The 21071-nt window shown below is 43.3% G+C and overlaps 1 protein-coding gene across 1 annotated transcript in view; it reads left to right on the plus strand.

The window, feature by feature from the left end:
• Positions 1 to 17988: 17988 nt before the first annotated feature.
• Positions 17989 to 21071, plus strand: part of C3 (complement C3) — a 34358-nt gene continuing 31275 nt past the window's right edge. The window contains exons 1-4 of the mRNA XM_069948165.1: positions 17989 to 18095; positions 19929 to 20115; positions 20218 to 20380; positions 20627 to 20697. Coding sequence (XP_069804266.1) covers positions 18034 to 18095; positions 19929 to 20115; positions 20218 to 20380; positions 20627 to 20697 — 483 coding nt within the window. The 5' untranslated portion in view covers positions 17989 to 18033. The remainder of the gene's footprint in view (positions 18096 to 19928; positions 20116 to 20217; positions 20381 to 20626; positions 20698 to 21071) is intronic.

Genomic DNA, 21071 nt, shown 5'->3' on the forward strand with positions numbered 1-21071 from the left:
TTTAAGTGGTAGATTTAAATGTCACCTTAGTGCCTAGCAGCAAAGCATAAAAAGCTTTCAAACATACAGTAGGCAAAAAAGAAGAGGCAAAGAGAGGGGCAAACAACTCTACGGCCAGGTGGAAAACGTTTTTCTGCTTGTTTCCAGAAGATATTAGGAAATTCAGAAGTAACATAACAAGCCGAGAAGACAAACATTGCACGACTGTCTCTACAGGCATCAGGTCTAAAGGTCCATGTCGAACTTATGTAGTGTAGAAAGTGCCGGACTATAATGGTAAAAAGTAACTTTTTTGGTTTCTAACTTACGTGCGTATATGAATAGATGGTCTTCATTTCTGCGTGCAAAGATAAATCTGATAGGAGAAAATAACAAATGCACCATATTTGTGTGGAAAAAATGTAAGCACCCCCCTTGGCTGTAGGACCTTTCTGGCAGAAAAATGTCCAGCAGGTGTTTGTATAGCTGCCTATGAGTTTCTGATGTTGTCTGGGAGACATTTTTCCAAGCTTTGCCTCAGAGAATTTTTTTTTTTTAGCTGAGCAATGTTTTATGGGTTTACTGCCGGAACGCTCTACAGTATCCCAACAGGATTTACCTCTGGACTTCATCTCCAGTTGTTTATAACAGGTCTTGATGGTAAACTTTTTCACTGTGATATCAGTAATGGTGAATAGGGATGAGGGAATCGATCTGGAAAGGATCTGATGTGTTATGAATTTTACAAAAAATTTTAATAATTAAGTGATCACAGGAACGAGAAAAGATTTTCCTCTGCAGTGCTAAATGGTCACTTGAGGCCAAAGAAGAAGATGCTGGTCCAGTCTTGGCCACAGACCGGAGTGAGGATCTGGTGAGTATTTTAACTACACTTTGTAGGAAGGGAGAACTTTGACAGCAGTCCCTGCTCCTCCATGGTAAGCAGCAATACACTATGGATCACTGCTTACTATCCTTAGAGGGAGGTAAGTGGTGATGCTATTAGAGATGAGCGAACCTCGAGCATGCTCAAGTGCATCGGAACCCGATCGTTCGGTATTTGATTAGCGGGGGCTGCTGAAGTTTGATACAGCTCTAAGGTTGTCTGGAAAACATGGATACAGCCAATGACTATATCCATGTTTTCCACATAGCCTTAGGGCTTTATCCAAGTTCAGCAGCCACAACTAATCAAATGCCGAAAGTTCGGGTTCGGATGGACTCGAGCATGCTCCAGGTTCCCTCATCTCTAGATGCTATGCATTGTGTCTGGCCGTGCGATTGTTCACAGGGCAGAAGCATACATCACATGCCACCTGCTTAGAGCTTGGTTTCCATAGTGTCCTAGCAGACCAAAGCAGCAGGACCTTGGCAGAACATGCTCATAAATTTGAAACTGAAGAAGGTGCTTGTAGACACAGCAATTACATTGCATTTGCAAGTTGGTGCTCTTATTGAAGGATCCTCTTGGTCTTGTAATGAATTGTAGGGTAGAATATCATAGTAGGGTAACATAGTAGGGCAGTAGTATCCACCTGCAGCAACCCCGGACATATAACGTACACAATACAAAGTCCATACAAGACTAAAACATTCTCCTGAAATCTGGAATAAGTACAAATCAAGAAATAGTTTATAGGATTAAATGGAATACATGAAATACAAAAGTTTCATTGCTTTAATCACGTGATCAATAACTATCACAATTTTTTTTTAATTAACCCTTGTAGTGTGCAATAGACTTAACTACCATTTTTGGGGCCTGAACATTCAAATATATTAAAATTTCTCTTGGCCTTTGCATCAGTGGCTGGAAATTCCTTGTGAACACCTGTTCAGATGTCTTGGATATTTTGGCAGACAGCAAGAGAATGAGCAGAGATAAGCAGAGGAATACTCAGCTTTGTTCATAGACTGTGTGAACAGAGATTTGCTGAAGATATGTTTGCTGTGGGCAAAGTCTACCCAAAGTAATTGCTTCGACCAATTACCCTGATGGACAATCACATCTACGGAGATCTTGTTTGAGGACCCGATTAATTCACTTTGTTTGACCAATACTCTGTAAATAGTATCCTGGTGAATGATCTATGCTGAAGAAAGTATATGAAGCACCACGCGTTCACAACAAACTTCATTTTCAATCAATTCATTTATTTTAACTTCTCAAAACATGAACAAAAAGTCCTCCTGGCCAACTCCACAGATGACTGGTCAACCTCACCCTTCCTGGAGTCTATGATCCTCCATCGGTTTTTGATGATCCTATCTCTCCAAGAATTACTTTAGGTTCAGGGAGGAGTATTTCTTTCAGATACAGGGGACTGCGATGGGGTCCTTTGTGGCCCCAAGTTTTGCCAATATTTTTATGGCTCAATATGAGGATTACATTTTTTTTTTTTACATGATTTGAGTAAATATGTGAAGCAGTGACTTCGCTATGTAGATGACGTCATCGAGGAATACATCAGTTACCTAAATACATGCCATTCGCCATTCGCCTACAGCAATGATTTTTTTTCTTTCTCGTGCGGGAACAATATTGTCATATTTTAATAGATCCGACAATTCCGCACGCTACAATATATAATATGTTTATTTATTTTACATACTTTTACAATGGGTGAGGAGGTCTTTTAGACTTTTATGGGGGGGGGGGGGGTTATAAGGTCTGCCTGAGAGCAGACTCTATCTACAGAATGCCATTTTACAGGATGGAGGTAAGTGGCTCACCCTCGCCTGTTGGTACAAGTGATCGGGACCCCCGCAGCCTCCCAATCGGTCAGTGACAGGTGCTCAACCTGTCACTGACTTCCTTAAATGCCACATTCGCTATGCATTGCAGCATCTAAGAGGACAATGACAGGCAGCTGCGGGATCGCAGCGACTTGTCGTTTTACTTGGCTCCGGGGACACTATCATTCAATCATTAAAGGAGACAAGGTGGCACATCCCATGAAGGGCAATATGATACAGCTTAACGGATGGTTTTCATGCAATTCTAGACAAGTAATTAATTTACTAAAATGTCCACGGGGAAAGGCATATATAGGACAGACTTCAAAAGCAGTTAAAACTTGCTTAAATAAACATAGAGCCTATATATGCAATTTTGTTTAAAAAAAAAAAACACAGGGAGGACAGTAAATATGGTGAAACCAGAGTGGCGAAACACTTTATGGAAAATAAGCAAAAGGTTATTGATTCAAGATGCATGGTGCTGGGGGAGGTAGAAGGTGAGAACCTCAAACAACTAAGGGTTAAGTTGCTTTAAAGAGAAATATACTGGATACAGTGCTTGGGCATGCCAAATGGACTAATTGAAATTTGTAATTTTAAGAATATTATTTTTTTTCAGTACTTCACAAGAGCAGGGATTAATGAACGTAAAGAATGGTGCTAATATTGCTAATTGAATTTGTAAAATGTTTTCTCATAGTAACGGGTCTCGTGAGACTTGAGATGTATAGTGGTGGGAGTATGTGCTATGTACTGTATGTGGGAAGAAGGGAGTGTAGCTCCTGAAACTTCCATCAAAGCTGCATGTTTGGACGCTGAACCAGACCAGACCAGGATCACAGACTCCAGGAGAAGTGAGTTTGACCAACTGAGTGATTTTGATGATTAACCCTTAGAGGACCAGGCCGCGTTTTCGTTTTTTCCTCCTTGTGCTTAAAATGCCATAGCAAGTGCATTTTTTTTTTACCTAGAAACCTACATGAGCCCTTATTTTTTGCGCCACTAATTGTACTATGCAATGACAGGCTGAATTTTTTTCATAAAGTACACTGCGAAACCAGAAAAAAATTAAATGTGTGGTTAAATTGAAAAAAAAAAACCCACATTTTTTTATTTGGAGGGTTTTGTTTTTACGCCGTTTGCCCTGGGGTAAAACTGACTTGTTATATATGTTCCTCAAGTCGTTACGATTACAACGATATGTAACATGTATAACTTTTATTGTATCTGATGGCCTGTAAAAAATTCAAGCCACTGTGAACAAATATATGTTCCTTAAAATCGCTCCATTCCCAGGCTTATAGCGCTTTTATCCTTTGGTCTATGGGGTTTTGTGAGGTGTCGTTTTTTGTGCCATGATCTGTACTTTCTATCGGTACCTTGATTGCGCATATGTGACGTTTTGATTGCTTTTTATTACAATTTTTCTGGATTTGATGCAACCAAAAATGTGCAATTTTGCACTTTGGGATTTTTTGGGCGATTACGCTGTTTACCGTGCGAGATCAGGAATGTGATAAATTGATAGTTCGGGTGATTATGGACGCGGCGATACCAAACATGTTTATTTATTTTTATTTATAACATAGGAAAAGGGGGGTGATTCAAACTTTTATTAGGCGTGGGGGCTTTTTATTAATAATAATTTTTTTTTTTACACTTATACTAGAAGTCCCCCTGGGGTTAGAGTTATTCCCCCCTGGGGTTAGAGTTATTCCCCCCTGGGGTTAGGGTTATTCCCCCTGGGGTTAGGGTTATTCCCCCCTGGGGTTAGGGTTATTCCCCCTGGGGTTAGGGTTATCCCCCCTGGGGTTAGGGTTATTTCCCCTGGGGGACTTCTAGTATAGGTACACTGATCTCTCATTGAGATCTATGCAGTATAGTTATACTGCATAGATCGATGAGATCGGCTCTCGATTGCTTTCGGCTGCTGCAGCCGAAAAAAAACGAGTGCCGAGCCGGGATCAGATCAGATCGGGACGTGGCGGGGGATGATCTCCCCACTAGACACCAGGGATGAGGCTGCAGTATGTATTCAGATGCAGCTGTGAACAGCTGCATCTGAATATTTAATTAGCGGGCACGGCGATTGGACCATGCCCGCTAATAGCCGGGATCTGGGATACATGCGGCACCCGAGACCGCGGTGGTTCAGAGCGGGGCTGGTGCGCGGCCCCACTCTGAACACCCCTAGGTGGCCCAGGACGTACGGGTATGCCCATGGTCCTCTAGGGGTTAATGTTGCATCGTGTTCTGATAACTTGCATCATCTTTTGAGAAGTTAATGAACTGATTGAAAAAGGACTTTGTTGTGAACACGTGGTGCTTCATATACAAGTAGGAGTGAAGAACCTCCTAGTATACCTGCGTCAATACCCCGATGCAATACTGCATTTGGCTAATTGTGTTGTTTGAAGACTTCTCTGCTGAACGTCTCTGAAAAGCTTTAAAGAAATCCAATAAAGCGACACTGTCACCCCCTTTGTGCATTCTCTACACAGGTGTAATGGGTAAATTTAGCGCTTTTCATACTTTTTTAATATCATACGTCATGGTGTTTGTTGAAGTAAAAAGTGTCCTTTTATCAACTGCAGATTGTAGTAAGTGGGCGTGGCCTCACGGCATTAGCGCCACTTAGCCTCGCCCACAACGGCACCATTGGCCCCGCCCCCTTGACGCCCATTGGAACAGACTGGCCAAAAGGTCTAGACACTGCCGTTGTGGGCGGGGCTAAGTGGCGTTAACGTCGAGAGGCCACGCCCACTTAATACAATCTGCAGTTGATAAAAGGACACTTTTTACTTGAACAAACACCATGACGTATGATATGAAATAAGGTTTGAAAAACGCTAAATTTACCTTTTATACCTGTGTAGAGAAGTCAGAATGCACAAAGGAGGTGACAGTGTCACTTTAAACTTTTAGCTTGGTTGCAATAAAGGTTGGTGAAGGCCCAAAGTCTGAAAGTTTTCCATTAAGCATGAACAATACAGAGGAGATTAAAGGGTTATTTTTCTATCATAAAATTGAGTTTAAAGTGTCACTGTCGTTTAATTTTTTTTTTTTTTGCAGAAATCAATAGTCCAGGTGATTTTAAGAAACGTAATTGGGTTTATTAGGAAAATTTGCCATTATCTGCATTCAAAAAGACTTTCCCCAGGTCCCCCCCCCCTCCTCTCCTTCACTGCTCATTATCGGTTAGTGGTTTATCCTCTCATGTAAATGCCTACCGTTTAAAAGAAAAAAATCATTGCTTGTCGCTCTCTGAACAAGCTGTTAAACAATTTATCTGCACTTGTTAAAGGACCCTTATGCGAATGAGGTAGGGGAAGTGTCTTCCTCGAAAACGTCCGCCTTGGACTACAGGTGGTTAGGATGTGGGAAAACTGTTCAGCCGTGTGAGTGTGTTATTGTACCATGTACCGCAGTAATAAACTACGTTGGCATTGTTGATGCTGTCAGTATTTAATTCCTCTTATATCGGAGACACCATCTGGAATTGAGCAAAGCTGCAAGACCAGGGAACCTGTGAACTTATAATATTCCATACCACACTGTATTGAACTGTACATATATTCAGGTCACCACACATTTCTTGCTCAAATTCACTTCAGTAGTTACTTCAATTACTCACCATCTGGTCAACATCTTGTCTCTTTCTATTCTGCATTTTTTTTTAATGTTTGATGGTAAGATCTTTTTGCAAAACAAAGGGACCGCTATGGGGTCAACTGTAGCACCCGCTTTCACAAACTCATAAGTAGCCTCCCTGGAGGAAATGCACATCTATGGATCCCACCATGCCCAACATATTGTGAGCTGGTGGAGATACATCAATTATATATTCCTGGTCTGGGGTATCGATGAGAATAGTCTTGTGGCATTCCATTGCTTCTTTAACCAAATTGATCCAGAAATACAATTTACTATCAACCATTCAAAAAATGAGGTACAGGACTTCCTAGGTTCTGTTCATCGCCGATTAATCAGGTATGGATCATGTAAATAACGCAAGTTTCTCTCTTCAGCTTTTTCCATCCTTTTTCTCTCTGCTTTACCCCTCCATTTCCCCTTTCCCCTTCCTTTTGTCTTCCCTTGTCTGTCTCTTTATGTTGACAAGCCAAACACTTCCAAGTTAGTAGTTGCACTATGTTAGGGCATTGCCAGGCACCTTATTTATAATTATGCAAGTTGTTAGACTACCTCAAAAGCTCTTCTCATACGCTCTTGTGGTATTTCTACTCTGCTCTTGCTTAAGGTTCTTATCATATGTGTGTCGGTAGCGTGGCCTGCTGCGCCTGGCCACTTAGGTTTGTTGGCCTACCCCTGCTCTTCATGTCTTTTATCCTGTTTTGAATTTTATTCTTCTGTAATATGTAGAATCTTTAATAAATACTTGAATTGGGAAAAAAAAAATGAGGCACAGTTTCTTGACACTTTAGTCTAAGGGGAGAACAATACATTGAAAACACGGTTTTATACCAAACCAACTGACAAAAACACTGTACTCAAATACGACCTCAATCATCCTAAAAGTACCATCTGCTCCTTCAGGGCTGTTTTAATACACTGGTGGGCTCGGTGCAAAGCCCTTAAGAGTAGGCCCTCGTCTTTCCTTTTGGTGCAACACCCCCCCCCCCCGCGTTATCAGAATCGTTGCCCCACACACAGTATAATGCCCTGAAATTGCCCCCACACTGTATTAAAAGCCCCAATAAATACAGTAGTTATCTTATAACACTATTTCCACCATACAGTGATTACATATTACATCAAAACAGCTCTGAACAAAATAGAGAGATATTACCAATGATACCATTACATTATACCGCCACACCATGACCCCTATCACTACAACCCTATAACAGAGTGCAATTACATCCAGTGACTCACAGGTCTTCTCAGGTCAGGTCTTCTCTGATCGGAGTCTTTTACCTTTTCTTTCTCTCTCCAATATAGCATGGGCACACCTTGAAGTCTCCCCCGGCTGTGAATCCTCTCCAGAATCTGCCAGAGAAACATTTTAGGCTCCAACACATACAGTAGTTAGGTCACGTGAACCCCTATATAGTAGTTACACCCATAGTTTTAAGGTGTCCCTGTGCCCCTTTTTTAATAATTAGGTATTCTCTGTGCCCCAGTATAGTAGTAAGGTCCCTTTATAATATAGGACCCTCTGTGTAGTCCCCACATAGTATCAGGCCCCTGGGTGCAGCCCCAATATAGTATAGACCCCTGTGTACTGCCCTCAGTAGTATATACCCCTTGTGCATTGCCCCCAGTAGTATATAGACCCCATTGTGTTGCCCACAGTAACATATAGACCCCATTGTGCTGCCCACAGTGATATATGGACCCCATTGTGCTGCGCCCAGTAGTATATAGACCCCTTGTGTGCTGCCCCTAGTAGTATATAGAACCCTTGTGTGCTGCCCCCAGTTGTATATAGAACCCCTGTGTGCTGCCCCCAATTGTATATAGACCCTATGTGCTCCCCCAGTTACAGTATATATGCACCCCTGTGTGCTCCCCCAGTTATATACAGCACCCTGTGTGCTCCCCCAGTTATATACAGTCTCCCTGTGTGCTCCCCAAGTTATATTTAGCCCCCCCGTGTGCTTTACCAGTTATATAGGCCCCTGTGTGCTCCCCCAGTAGTATTTAGCCCCCTATGTGCTTCCCCAGTAGTATATAGCCCCCCTCTGCACTCCCCCAGTAGTATATAGCCCCCCTCTGTGCTCCCCAGTAGTATATAGGGCCTCTGTGCACTCCCCAGTAGTATATAGCCCCCCTGTGCACTCCCCCAGTAATATATAGCCCCCCTCTGCACTCCCCCAGTAGTATATAGCCCCCTCTACGCTCCCCCAGTAGTATATAGTGCCTCTGTGTACTCCCCAGTAGTATATAGTCCCCCTATGCGCTCCTCCAGTGGTATATAGCCCCCCAGTGCTTTCTTCCAGTGGTATATAAAGCCTTGTGCGCTCCCTCAGTAGTATATAGACCCCTGTGCGCCCACCCAGTAGTATATAGACTCCTGTGCACTTCTCCAGTAGTATATAGCCCCCCTGTGATCCCCCAGTAGAATATAGGCCCCCGTGTGCTGCCCCCAGTAGTATATAGCCCCCCTGTGCTCCCCCAGAAGTATGTAGCCCTCTGCCCTCCCCCAGTAGTATGCAGCCCTTTGTGTGCTCCCCCAGAGTATAAAGCCCCCCTGTGTGCTCCACCAGTATTACATAGCCCCCTTTGTGCCCCCCCCCAGTATTATATAGCCCCCCTGTGCTCCCACAGTAACATATAGCCCCCTGTGCACTTTCCCAGTAGTATATAGTCCCCCTGTGGTCCCCCAGTGATATATAGGCTCCCTGTGTGCTTTCCAGCAGTATATAGTTCCCCTGTGCTCCCCCTCCCATATAGCATATAACAAAAAACAAACACTTATACTCACCTGGGTCCGGGCATCTCCTCTTCTCTTCACGCTAGTGGCCACACTGTAGCGGTCACTACAGCTCACTCTCCCCTTGTCCTGGCGCCAGTGCTCCAGTGACATTACTCGAGTGCCGACAACACAAGGAGAGTGCAGCCTCTTGTGACCGCTGCGGCTACAAGAGTGACTGACAGGGAGGAAGCCAATGGCACTCATAGTTACTGTGCAGAGGGCAGTAGTGGGCGGGAGGCCCTGCAGGGGGCGCGATGGATGGATAAGTAGATTAATTACCCTGACAGGCTGTTGGCCGGAGCCCTATGCGACGGCCGATGCAGATACACCTCTTGCCCTCTGGTTAAAGCGGCCCTGCGCGCCAGTTTATGCGGGTTTAGGAGAATTGTGGAGGGCGAGACAGAATTCAAACACTCTGTTAAACAATATGCTACCAACTTTCCCAACAGGTTATCTCAAATCTATCACAAACAATATGTACAAGAGGTCTCAGAGATAAGAAGAGGGGACCTCCTAAAAAAAACTACCTCTCAAGAAGGGATTCCTTTTGTGACCCAATTCAATGGGATGAGTGGTTCCATAGCCCTCATCATTAATAAACATTGGCCGTATTGGAAAGGAGGTTTTCAGATATAGTATGTTCAACAGAATTCTTCCCTTATTCAAGTTGGGACAGACCTTCTATGCTCAAGAGTTATGTGGAGGAGCGCTCCTTTGTTTCTAATTTTATATATATGGGCTCTTTGGAGTCTTTAGGGGTTATGTGTTCTTTAAAATTTTCGGTATCTGGGTGTTTAGACCCTCACTGATCATTTAAGCTGGGGGAAGTGCTCGACTAAGTGCTTCAGTCCCTGGCTTGCTGCAGTTAGTGTCTTACTGCAGGAGATGGTCTCTGTAGGTATTGGACCCTTCTTATACGGAGCAATTATCAGCCAATCAGTAGGCACCTGTTCTTTGGCTGATTGGGTTATTATGATCTGCTTGATTTGTTTACGTGAGGAAATTTTTGCAGTCCTCCCTGTATGATTGCCAAGCCGTGTAATGATCTGTAGTCGGGTGCTGATCTACGACATTCATGCTTATTTATAGCCTTGTGCCCAACAGGGCCGTTATTATGGAGATTTCTTCTGTTTTGAAAAAAGCTAACAATATTTTAAAATGTCACTGTCATTATAACTTTGAAAATCTAAATCATTAGTTGGTGTAATATAGAGCAAGTTTGCAATTTACATTCATTATGTTTTTTTTTTAGTTATGGAGAACACGGCACTTCCTGTTTTCTGCCCTTTTTTCTCAAAAACAGGAGAGTCAGAGAACAGGAAGTCCCATATTTTCCAGGCCATCTGAGCACTCACAGTCATGTCATGTGATTGATGGACACATTTAGCCACGACTCTCTGTACTGGCTGGAATTCCTGTGTTTATGGTGCGTTCACACCTACAGGATCTGCAGCTGATTTTCTGTAGCAGATTTCATTTAAATAACTGAACACAGCATCAAATCTGCTGCAGATCTGCTGCAGATCCTGTAGGTGTGAACGCACCCTTAGTCTGTTTTTTTCAACCAGCACAAGTCTTCAGGAGACTGGACCTGGATACAGTAAGTATAGCTGTTGTTTAGCTGCCTTCATGAGACTGGACCTGGATACAGTAAGTATAGCTGTTATTTAGCTGCCTTCAGGAGACTGGACCTGGATACAGTAAGTATAGCTGTTATTTAGCTGCCTTCAGGAGACTGGACTTGGATACAGTAAGTATAGCTGTTATATAGCTGCCTTCAGGAGACTGGGCCTGGATACAGTAAGTATAGCTGTTATATAGCAGCCTTCAGGAGACTGGACCTGGATACAGTAAGAATAGCTGTTATATAGCTGCCTTCAGTAGACTGGACCTGGATACAGTAAGTATAGGAGTTTTATAGCAGCCTTCAGGAGACTGGACCTGGATACAGTAAGTATAGCTGTTATATAGCAGCCTTCAGGAGACTGGACCTGGATACAGTAAGTATAGCTGTTATATAGGAGCCTTCAGGAGACTGGACCTGGATACAGTAAGTATAGCTGTTATATAGCAGTCTTCAGGAGACTGGACCTGGATACAGTAAGTATGTCTGTTATTAAGCTGCCTTCAGGAGACTGGACCTGGATACAGTAAGTATAGCTGTTATATAGCAGCCTTCAGGAGACTGGACCTGGATACAGTAAGAATAGCTGTTATATAGCTGCCTTCAGTAGACTGGACCTGGATACAGTAAGTATAGGAGTTATATAGCAGCCTTCAGGAGACTGGACCTGGATACAGTAAGTATAGCTGTTATATAGCAGCCTTCAGGAGACTGGACCTGGATACAGTAAGTATAGCTGTTATATAGGAGCCTTCAGGAGACTGGACCTGGATACAGTAAGTATAGCTGTTATATAGCAGTCTTCAGGAGACTGGACCTGGATACAGTAAGTATATCTGTTATTAAGCTGCCTTCAGGAGACTGGACCTGGATACAGTAAGTATAGCTGTTATATAGCAGCCTTCAGGAGACTGGACCTGGATACAGTAAGTATAGCTGTTATATAGCAGCCTTCAGGAGATTGGACCTGGATACAGTAAGTATAGCTGTTATATAGCTGCCTTTAGGAGACTGGACCTGGATACAGTAAGTATAGTCGTTATGTAGCTGCCTTCAGGAGACTGGACCTGGATATAGTAAGTATAGCTGTTATATAGCTGCCTTCAGGAGACTGGACATGGGTACAGTAAGTATAGCTGTTATATAGCTTCCTTCAGGAGACTGGACCTTTATACAGTAAGTATAGCTGTTTTCAGGAGACTAGACCTGGATACTGTAAGTATAGCTGTTATATAGCTGCCTTCAGGAGACTGGACCTGGATACAGTAAGTATAGCTGTTATATAGCTGCCTTCAGGAGACTGGACCTGGATACAGTAAGTATAGCTGTTATATAGCTGCCTTCAGGAGACTGGACCTGTATACAGTAAGTATAGCTGTTATATAGCTGACTTCAGGAGACTGGACCTGTATTTCTGGTAAGTTCAGCTTTGTTATAAAACATGAAAGGAACAAAAAAAATAATGAATATAAATTACAAACTTGCTTTATATCACATCTAGGGTTAATTAAGACTTTGAAAGTAATAACGACAGTGACACTTTAAGTAAAGAATGTAACATCTCCCAGCTCTATCTAACAAACAGTGGGGCTCTGAACAACCAGATCCCGACTTATAAAAACTTTTGACATCTTTAGGACATGTCAACTTTTTAAAGTTTTTTAAAGAGACAGAACTCATTTAAAGATGCTAATTTGAAATAATGTCCGTCCAAAGTCAGTGGAAAAGCATGGCTGGACAATTCCTGAATCCTGAACCCTCAGCCTTGAAGGAATAGCAGAGTAGTATTTGTAGGAGAATCTCCTCCTAATCTCAGCCATAAGCTCCCATTGAAAGCGCAAACATGGTAGATGGATGGCCTTGTTGTGTAACATCTCCCGTGGATTCTGCAGACTTTTTATCTTAGGTTCACTGGCCAGGGAGTAAACATTGAGCAACTTCGGGGAACCTATCGAAAACATTAATCCTTTTGACACAATACTAAAAACCTCTAAGCTCCAGCCCATTCCAGTAAACAGAAACTAAAAAGCTGAGGAAAAACTACAAGAACTTCTCGTTCTGAATGTATTGTGCAGGTTTTACGATGGTGAAAGGTGGAAAGAGATTTCCTTATGGTTCTCTGACAGTCTAGATGTTTCCAAGGACAAACCAAGGACATAATATTGGCAGAGCTTTGCTATGTGAGGGCCCGCTTACACATCCTGATTAGAGTTGATCAAACGTCGGGAAATCCCCAGTGTCCTCCTTTGTCTCCTCAACTTACTGACTGAGGCGAGAGTGATAGCCCACTTAGTGAAGCACTAACTAACTGAGATGGAACAGCCATTGGCTGAGCAGGCTGTCACTCTGGAGCGGGCTATCGATGTGGAGGTGACAGCGGAGGACACTGGGGAGCGTGAATATTGAGTTGGGTATTGACTGAAAGGGCTACTCAATATGGTGGTTTTGTTTGTCTCCTTGCAGGAGCCATCCCATGGCTATGTCATTCCCTGGAGGGATATCTGGTTAGTTCCGTGTTTCGGAACTCTTAAATGAGGCCCCATGGATTCTTATTGCAGTGAGTTTAGGGGGTCTGTGATCAGCATGGGACAACAGAGACCCATAGGATGATATGGGGGAAGGGGGCCACGCTTCTTTGTTTTCTACGTGTATTAAATTGTGCGACCACCATTATTCTTTGAGAACTTTACAAAAAGGTTGATTATGTAATGAAGCAAACTTGCAAAGTTAGCAACAAATCTTGGTTTGTAAAGTTATGTTCATCCCAACTCATAATCTATAGAGGATAGGATGACTTATGTGTAACCTATAGGGAATAGGATGGCTTATGTATGACCTATAGGGGATAGAATGGCTTATGTATGACCTATAGGCGAAAGGACGACATCCGTATGACCTATAAGGGATAGGACGGCTTATGTATGACCTATAGGTCATAGGACGACATATGTATGACATATAAGGGATAGGACGGCTTATGTATGACCTATAGGTCATAGGACGACATATGTATGACATATAGGGGATAGGATGGTTTATGTAGGACATATGGGGGATAGGGCGGCTTATGTATAAGATACAGAGGAGTCAATGGCTTATGTATGACCTATAGGGGATAGGATGGCTTATGTATGACCTATAGGGGATAGGACGACTTATGTATGACATATAGGGAATAGGCCGTCTTATGTATGACCTATAGGGGATAGGACAGCTTATGTATGACATATAGGGAATAGGCCGTCTTATGTATGACATATAGGGGATAGGATGGCTTATGTATGACATATAGGGGATAGGATGGCTTATGTATGACATATAGGGGATAGGGCGGCTTATGTGTAAGATACAGAGGAGTCGTTGGCTTATGTATGACCTATGGGGATAGGATGGCTTATGTAGGACATATAGGGGATAGGCCGTCTTATGTATGACATATAGGGAATAGGCCGTCTTATGTATGACATATAGGGGATAGGATGGCTTATGTAGGACATATAGGGGATAGACAGCTTATGTATGACATATAGGGGATAGGCCGTCTTATGTATGACATATAGGGGATAGGATGGCTTATGTATGACATATAGGGGATAGGGCGGCTTATGTGTAAGATACAGAGGAGTCGATGGCTTATGTATGACCTATAGGGGATAGGATGGCTTATGTAGGACATATAGGGAATAGGCCGTCTTATGTATGACCTATAGGGGATAGGACGGCTTATCTATAAGATACGGAGGAGTCAATGGCTTATGTATACTGCTCAAAAAAAATAAAGGGAAGATTTAAACAACACAACATAGCTCCAAGTAAATAAAATGTCTGTGAAATTAATCTGTCCACTTAAGAAGAAACACTGATTGACAATCAATTTCACATACAATTAGCGACTCAATAAAGCAGTGGTTCTGCAGGTAGGGACGGCAGACCACTTCTCAGTACTTATGCTTTCAATCTGATGATTTGGTCATTTTTGAATGTTGCTGGTGCTTTCACACTCGTGGTAGCATGAGACGGACTCTACAACCCATACAAGTGGCTCAGGTAGTGCTGTTCATCCAGGGTGGCACTTCAATGCGAGCTGAGGTAAGAAGGTTCACTGTATCTGTCAGTGTAGTGTCCAGAGGCACCACCAGGACAGGCCACCTCCAGGACAGGCACCTCCAGGAGACATGGAGGAGGCCATAAGAGGGAAACAACCCAGCAGCAGGACCTTTGTTCAAGGAGGAACAGGATGAGCACTGCTAGAGCCCTGCAAAATGGCCTCCAACAGACCACATGTGTCTGCACAAACGGTTAGAAACCAACTCCATGAAGATGGTATGAGAGCCTGACATCCACAGATGGGGGTTGTGCTCAAAGTCAAAGCCCAACACCATGCAGGATGCTTGGCATTCACCAGAGAACACCAGGATTGACAGATTCGCCACTGGCGCTCTGTGCTCTTCACAGATGAGAGCAGGTTCACACTGAGCACATGTGACAGACGTAACAGAGTCTGAAGACGCTGTGGAGAGCGATCTGCTGCCTGCAACATCCTTCAGCATGACTGGTATAGCAGTGGGTCAGTAATGGTGTGAGGTGGCATTTATTTGGGCGGCCGGACAGCCCTCCGTGTGCATCCAGAGGTAGCCTGCCATTAGGTACTGAGATGAGATCCTCAGACGCCTTGTGAGACCATATTCTGGTGCATTCCGCCCTGGGTTTCTTCTAATGTAGGACAATGCTAGACCTCATGTGGCTGGAGTGTGTCAACAGTTCCTGCAAGATGGAGGCTTTGAAGCTATAGACTGGCCGCACGTTCCCCAGATCTGAATCCTATTGAGCACATCTGGGACATCATGTCTCCTCCATCCACCACCGTCACGTTGCACCACAGACTGTCCAGGAGTTGGTGGAGGTGCCCAGGCCTTGTAGGGAGGCCATACACCATCATCAGGAGCATGCCCGGGCCCTGTAGGGAGGTCATACACCCTCATCAGGAGCATGCCCGGGCCTTGTAGGGAGGTCATACACCCTCATCAGGAGCATGCCCGGGCCTTGTAGGGAGGTCATACAGACACCTCATCAGGAGCATGCCCGGGCATTGTAGGGAGGTCATACAGACACCTCATCAGGAGCATGCCCGGGCCTTGTAGTGAGGTCATACAGCCACCTCATCAGGAGCATGCCCGGGCCTTGTAGGAAGGTCATACAGACACCTCATCAGGAGCATGCCCGGGCATTGTAGGGAGGTCATACAGACACCTCATCAGGAGCATGCCCGGGCCTTGTAGGGAGGTCATACAGCCACCTCATCAGGAGCATGCCCGGGCCTTGTAGGGAGGTCATACACCTCATCAGGAGCATGCCCGGGCCTTGTAGGGAGGCCATACAGACACCTCATCAGGAGCATGCCCGGGCATTGTAGGGAGGTCATACAGACACCTCATCAGGAGCATGCCCGGGCCTTGTAGGGAGGTCATACAGACACCTCATCAGGAGCATGCCCGGGCCTTGTAGGGAGGTCATACAGCCACCTCATCAGGAGCATGCCCGGGCCTTGTAGGGAGGTCATACACCTCATCAGGAGCATGCCCGGGCCTTGTAGGGAGGCCATACAGACACCTCATCAGGAGCATGCCCGGGCCTTGTAGGGAGGTCATACACCTCATCAGGAGCATGCCCAGGCCTTGTAGGGAGGTCATACAGACACCTCATCAGGAGCATGCCCGGGCCTTGTAGGGAGGTCATACAGACACCTCATCAGGAGCATGCCCGGGCCTTGTAGGGAGGTCATACAGACACCTCATCAGGAGCATGCCCGGGCCTTGTAGGGAGGTCATATAGACACCTCATCAGGAGCATGCCCGGGCCTTGTAGGGAGGTCATACAGACACCTCATCAGGAGCATGCCCGGGCCTTGTAGGGAGGTCATACAGACACCTCATCAGGAGCATGCCCGGGCCTTGTAGGGAGGTCATACAGACACCCTCATCAGGAGCATGCCCGGGCCTTGTAGGGAGGTCATACAGACACCTCATCAGGAGCATGCCCGGGCCTTGTAGGGAGGTCATACAGACACCTCATCAGGAGCATGCCCGGGCCTTGTAGGGAGGTCATACAGACACCTCATCAGGAGCATGCCCGGGCCTTGTAGGGAGGTCATACAGGCACATGGAGGCCACATACAATACTCAGCCTCAGTGTGATTTGTTTTAAGGACATTACATGGAAGTTGGATCAGCCTGGAGGGTGTTTTTCCACTGTCATTTTGTGTGTGACTCCAAATCCAGCCCTCCATTGGGTAATACATGTGATTTCCATTGATGATGTTTGTGAGATTTTGTTGTCAGCACATTCAGCTTTGTACAGAAAAAAAGTATTCAATGAGAATATATCATTCATTCAGATCTAGGATTTGTTATCTGAGCGTTCCCTTTATTTTTTGAGCAGTGTATAATCTATAGGGAAAGAAGACACCTTATTGTTTTCTATAAGGAATAGGAAGGTTCATGTTTAATGTATAGAGGGTCAAACAGATTATGTATAATGTGTAGGGGAATGGGTGCCTTATGTGTGACCTATAGGGGTAGGACAGTTTATAGAGGACAGGGCTTATGGAGAACCATTAGTTTATAGGACAGTTCATGTATTAGCTATAGGAGAAGAACATGGCTTATGTATAAGGTATAGGAGGACGTTATTAGTTTATTAGCTATAGGAGAAGAGCATATAAGCTCTAGTGGGATCCTAATATATCATCTATAGGAGAGGACTATGTATTAGCTATAGGAGAAGAGCGTATAAGCTCGAGGGGATCCTAATATATACTCTATAGGAGAGGACTATGTATTAGCTATAGGAGAAGAACATGGCTTATGAATAAGGTATAGGAGGACGTTATTAGTTTATTAGCTATAGGAGAAGAGCATATAAGCTCTAGTGGGATCCTAATATATAATCTATAGGAGAGGACTATGTATTAGCTGTAGGGGTAGGAAGTCTTATCGCCTGCGGGCCCTCACCATGTTGTCTCAGGTTGCCACTTTGTTTGCATGTCATTGTCCCTGGGCTCCAGTAATCCTCTCAGTTCACGCTGTGAAGGACATAGTCTCTATGTATTTTGCCATTGCTGCTGCTCTTACTGGAAATTACAGAGTTTGGAAATCCCTCCAGCTCCTCCCTGTATTGATCAGAGGGACTTTGTCCGTCCCATAGATAATATAAATCCCCCCATCCGGCAGACTCTGCAGAGCATCCCGGAGACACCATGGGGAGCAGACTTCTGGGGCTCACCCTGCTGGCTCTGCTGGCCGGTAGCTATGCACAGCCGTGAGTACATTCCATCCTCTTCCTCTTTTATCTGCCAACTATTGTCTCTGGGATCATTGCCATCGGCTGATCATTCTCTTTATTACACAGAGGCCCTTTCTGCAGATTATCACTCCGTATAATAGAGTCCTAACTGGCTAAGGTCCCAATTCTCTAGTGTCCCTGAGGAGCAGTATCACTAATGCCGCCCTGCTATCCAGCAAACACTAGTGGTGTTATAGTCACCTGCACACTTATGTGGTAGCACACTCTGGACTCTTTATAATTGTACCAGTTGTATATTATTTAGGTCCTGTTATGTGCCCTATATACAGTATATAGGTGGTGTTCTGTGCGCTAAATATATAGGTGGTGTTATTCATGGTATATTTTATTATATATTATGTTATGCACTATATATATATATATATATATATATATATATATATAATATATATATATAGTGTTATGTACACTTTGTATCGTGGTATGTATGGTATATATTATTATATATTCTGTTATGCGCTATATATACATATATATATATATATATATATATAGTATGTACGCTGTGTATCGGTGGTATGTACGTTATAAATTATTATATATTATGTTATGCGCTATATATATATATATATATATATATATATATATGGTATTTACAGTATATATTATATATTATGTTTTGCACTATATATACATATATATATATATATAGTGTTATGTACGCTGTGTATCAGTGGTATGTACGGTATATATTATATATTATGTTATGCACTATATATATATATATATATATATATATATATAGTGTTATGTATGCTGTGTATCGGTGGTATGTACGGTATATATTATTATATATTATGTTATGCGCTATATATATATATATATATATATATATATAGTGTTATGTATGCTGTGTATCGGTGGTATGTACGGTATATATTATTATGTTATGCGCTATATATATATATATATATATATATATATATATATATATATAGTGTTATGTGTGTTGTGTATATATAGGCAATGTTATGTCCGCTGTATATAGTTGGTGTTATGTAGGGTATATAGGTGGTGTTATGTTTACTATATATATAGGTGGTGTTATGTGGCAATATTATTTAGCATTAAATTATGTTATTAATTGGGTACTAAATAGCCGTTCTATATGGGTTCTGTATGGTAGTATTCTATGGGCTGTTATGGTAGTAGTAATATATGGACATTGCATATTAAGGTATTATGTTGGCTGGGTATTTGTGGTGTTATACAGCAGTATTATTTAGTAATGAGTATTGGTATAATTGGGAATAGAATTGAAGTCCTACCTGGGACCTATAAAGCAATGGTTTATGGGTCCTTTAGAGATAGTATTATTTGGATGAGGTTATGTGGGCTGTATATGATAGTATTGTCTTGGCACTATAAGGCTGTGTGATTATATTGTTATAGCTGAAATTACAAGAATAGATGATGTGGTTCAGTATAGTTCCCTCGTGACCATAGTCTATATCTGACTTCTTATACATTGGACTGTGAGTTCTAGGCTACCATACAGTTCTAGAATAGTGGGGTGTATTGCAGTCTGTGTTTTATGTAGTAGACACCCTTTGGCACTACAATAGAGGCATTATATAGCAGTGTAAGCTCTAGCACAACGTTCAGACATGCATGGCACTGTTATATGGCAGTATTGTGATATCATCCACCATTGACCTCTGTACGACCATGAGAACAATTGGCAGATCTCACCCAACACATTTTACCCATAGACCCTAATCCAACCCTATAGCTTATTCTGATATTCTCTGATACTCGGCTGATGTTTCTTTCTTGCCTATACGATAGATGTACACTCATTACACCTAATGTGCTGCGACTGGAAAGTGAAGAAACCATCGTTCTAGATGGGAACAACAGGGCATTCGAGGCCGACCTCGAGATTCAAGACTTTCCCAAGCGAGGTTTTAGCTTAGTAAAGCAAAGGATCTCCGTGAATAATGGCAACAAATTCCTGGGCACGGCCACAGTCACGGTAAGATCATGGCATACCGTAACCGGCAAAATTACATCCCATATTTATCTGTTAACCCTTTACGGAATGTTTGTTCTTCTTCTTCTTTCTTTGACTTGTCAGATTCCATCTAAAGATTTAGCCAAAGACCCCAAAACCAAACAGTATGTCTATGTAAGTGTGAAATCTTCTGTATGCAACCTGGAAAAAGTTGTCCTTCTGGGCTATCAAAGTGGACATGTCTTTCTTCAGACTGACAAGACAATCTACACCCCGGGGACTACAGGTATTCACATGGTTTATTCTATGGGTTATGGGACTATTCAGATCTAGATACAGCTCAGTGTAGAGGCTGATACTGAAAATGGGGTCTACCAGGTTATGTTGTGGACCAACAAGATGGACCCATAACTGTACAAAAAAACCACCCCACTCCGGGCAAATCTACTGGGAATCAAGGGCGCCATCTACTGGTTTCGCTGTCCACCTTGAGCAGTTGTCCAACTTACTTTCTCTGTCTTTCTTTGCGCAGTTCTCTACCGTATCTTCTCTATGAACTACAAGATGTCTCCGGTAAATAAAGCGGTGGTCATTGAATTTCTGGTAAGTCAACTCTTACAGTCGTGAGCATGTGGATTCACTTTCCTCCAAAAGAAAGAAAGCAATCTCGTACTGGCCTAACCTAGTAGAGCTCCATAATGAAGAGTTGCTGTAAAGAACAGGATACGCAGCCTGAGCTCCATGTTAGGCTGCATTCACATCACGAGGCTTGAACAGATTGACACCTAGTCAAAATCGGAGCATAGACTGACCAAAAACCTCATTTACTACTATTGTCTGGACATAGTCAGGTAGATACTATGTTCGGGTGATTTCTCACAGGTATACCTGGTTCCCGACACTTTTGAGTCAGACTAACGTAGTCGCTACCTAACTACATAGGGGCCTACAGATGAGTGTCTCTTTCTTTTAGAGGT

Source organism: Dendropsophus ebraccatus, chromosome 1, assembly GCF_027789765.1.
Source record: "Dendropsophus ebraccatus isolate aDenEbr1 chromosome 1, aDenEbr1.pat, whole genome shotgun sequence".
Lineage (NCBI taxonomy): Eukaryota > Metazoa > Chordata > Amphibia > Anura > Hylidae > Dendropsophus > Dendropsophus ebraccatus.